The 1809-nt window shown below is 46.4% G+C and overlaps 1 protein-coding gene across 3 annotated transcripts; it reads right to left on the bottom strand.

The window, feature by feature from the left end:
• Positions 1–394: 394 nt before the first annotated feature.
• LOC108611920 (uncharacterized) lies at positions 395–1497 on the bottom strand. 3 transcript variants are annotated; one of them, XM_089464549.1, is made up of 3 exons: positions 1016–1495; positions 770–895; positions 395–711 (listed from the first exon to the last, which is right to left on the bottom strand). In XM_089464549.1, exons 1-3 carry the CDS (start codon positions 1368–1370, stop codon positions 617–619), a joined length of 576 nt encoding a protein of 191 aa, XP_089320675.1. In that variant the 5' UTR covers positions 1371–1495; the 3' UTR covers positions 395–616. The 3 variants fall into 3 exon arrangements, 2 of the variants coding, with proteins under 2 accessions (XP_089320675.1, XP_017860252.1); XR_001915738.2 differs by having other exon boundaries at positions 395–650; positions 712–1497; XM_018004763.2 differs by having other exon boundaries at positions 770–1494.
• Between the last annotated feature and the right edge of the window lie 312 nt (positions 1498–1809).

The raw sequence follows: 1809 nt of genomic DNA, 5'->3' as shown, positions 1-1809 counted from the left end.
TAATTTAAATTTAAATGTTTACTTCTCGCTTTGCGTGTGGGGCAATGTATTTGGCTTTACACCCGACCGCCTACTTGCCCCACATGCCCAACAGAGTTTTTAGTGAACGTTGAGCGTTCCCTGCTCTCGCTGTCACGACATGCCAAGATTTATTTTCGGTATTCCACGAGCAACCCAAATGCGCTGTCAGCACAGCAGTTGCTGCCATACGTCGTCCCATCGCTCGGTTCTCTGGTGTAGCGACAGCTACATTAGCGGCTGATGGTGGTCTTACACCCCCTACTCTCGCCTCTCCCCCTCCCGCTCGCTCTCACTCACTCTGCCTCTCACTCAATGCACTTGACACCCGAAATTGATGCGATTCGCGCCCAACCCACATTAATTAGGCAAAATATTGACATGTAGACATGTGTGTGGTGTGGCTATTGATTTATGCTCTGGCCGGGAGTTTGGTTTTAATCAATTCAGTATCTGTTTGCCTGCATCTAGTATTATTTTTGTTGTGATGCACTTAAATACAAATATTTCATAATTGCATGGTGTACTGGACGTTGACGGAGAATTTTCTATGACCTTCCTCTCATTTATCTCTCATATTTGTCTCACTCTGTGCTTTTCATCGCACTCGACGACACTTCATCGTGCAGCCCCTGTTGAAAATGCGAAGTAACAAATGAAGTACAGCCCCGAAACGTTGACGGTTGGGTTTACCTGTAAATTCATGGTTTTAGAGAATAGAAAGAGGTAGAGAGGCAATCGCTTAACTAACCATCGCTCCATTCCACCCAGTCGGACTGCTCGCTGAATGCCTTCTCTAGGGGAGGGTCTTGTTGGGCTTGGGATGGGCCAATGGGAGCACTGAATAGATCATTCTCTGGGCTGTCGGACGTTTGCTCTGCGAAAGAAGAGGATTTTGAGCTCGTAGTCTTCAAGTTTGGCGCATCGCTGTTGGTCTGACGCGCACAATTTTCCGTAGTTTTCCTCAAGAGGAGCCAGGAATTTTGCAGAATGTTACCCTCCAGTATGAGCTTCTCATATCCACTGAGTAGCTTGCGGACATCCACGCCCACCAGCTCGTCGGGCAACGTCTGGTCGCTGAACTGTCTCGATGTTTGGCGCAGATCCTCGAAGCGTTTAATCAGCTCCTTGATCTTACCACCACAGTCCTGGGTCTCGGCCTTCGGTGCTACCGGAATTGAGATGGTCGATGCCGTCTTCGGCTGTGGCGTTGCCGGATCATTGTTGATAGTGCGCAGAATCTGTGCGGTCTCATCCATAAAGGACCTCTGCCGCTTCCGAAGGTCCAGCAGACGCTGCTTCAGCTCGTCCAGATAGGCTAGCTGCTGCGAGGTTGGCTGCTTGCTGGCCATCCTGCCAGTTGCATTTATTTTACACCGGTATTTTAGATAAACATTTATGGAGGTGTGCTATAGGCACTGTTTGTGTAAGCAAATTGTGATGCCATTGGCATATAGAAACAAATTTGCTTGATGCTAAGCACTCGGCTAACTAGATCGCAGATTGATTTCATTCAAATGCGAACATTCTAATTTATTTTGGAAATACATAGCAATAAATTGGTAGTGGAAGCGTTCTTTGTGTAGATCAGCTATACCTCATGTGTTAGCATGATCTAGCAAGATTTTAAAATCTTCTAAAGAAATGCCAAGTCAAAGCTGCTGCTGATCAAAGTACCAAGATATCGGAGGACGTGCAGGTCCAGCAATAAAGTCTGAGCTCCATGCTTAAAATGACCCTTTAAAGTGTAATTATATTTGCTTCAGATAGTATTAGAATGAATGGGGCTGA

This window comes from Drosophila arizonae, chromosome 3, assembly GCF_054131065.1.
Source record: "Drosophila arizonae isolate 15081-1271.41 chromosome 3, UAZ_ARI_1.0, whole genome shotgun sequence".
In the NCBI taxonomy this organism is placed as follows: Eukaryota; Metazoa; Arthropoda; class Insecta; order Diptera; family Drosophilidae; genus Drosophila; species Drosophila arizonae.
Note: the sequence above shows the minus strand (reverse complement) of the source record. Positions and strands in the feature narration are given on the sequence as shown.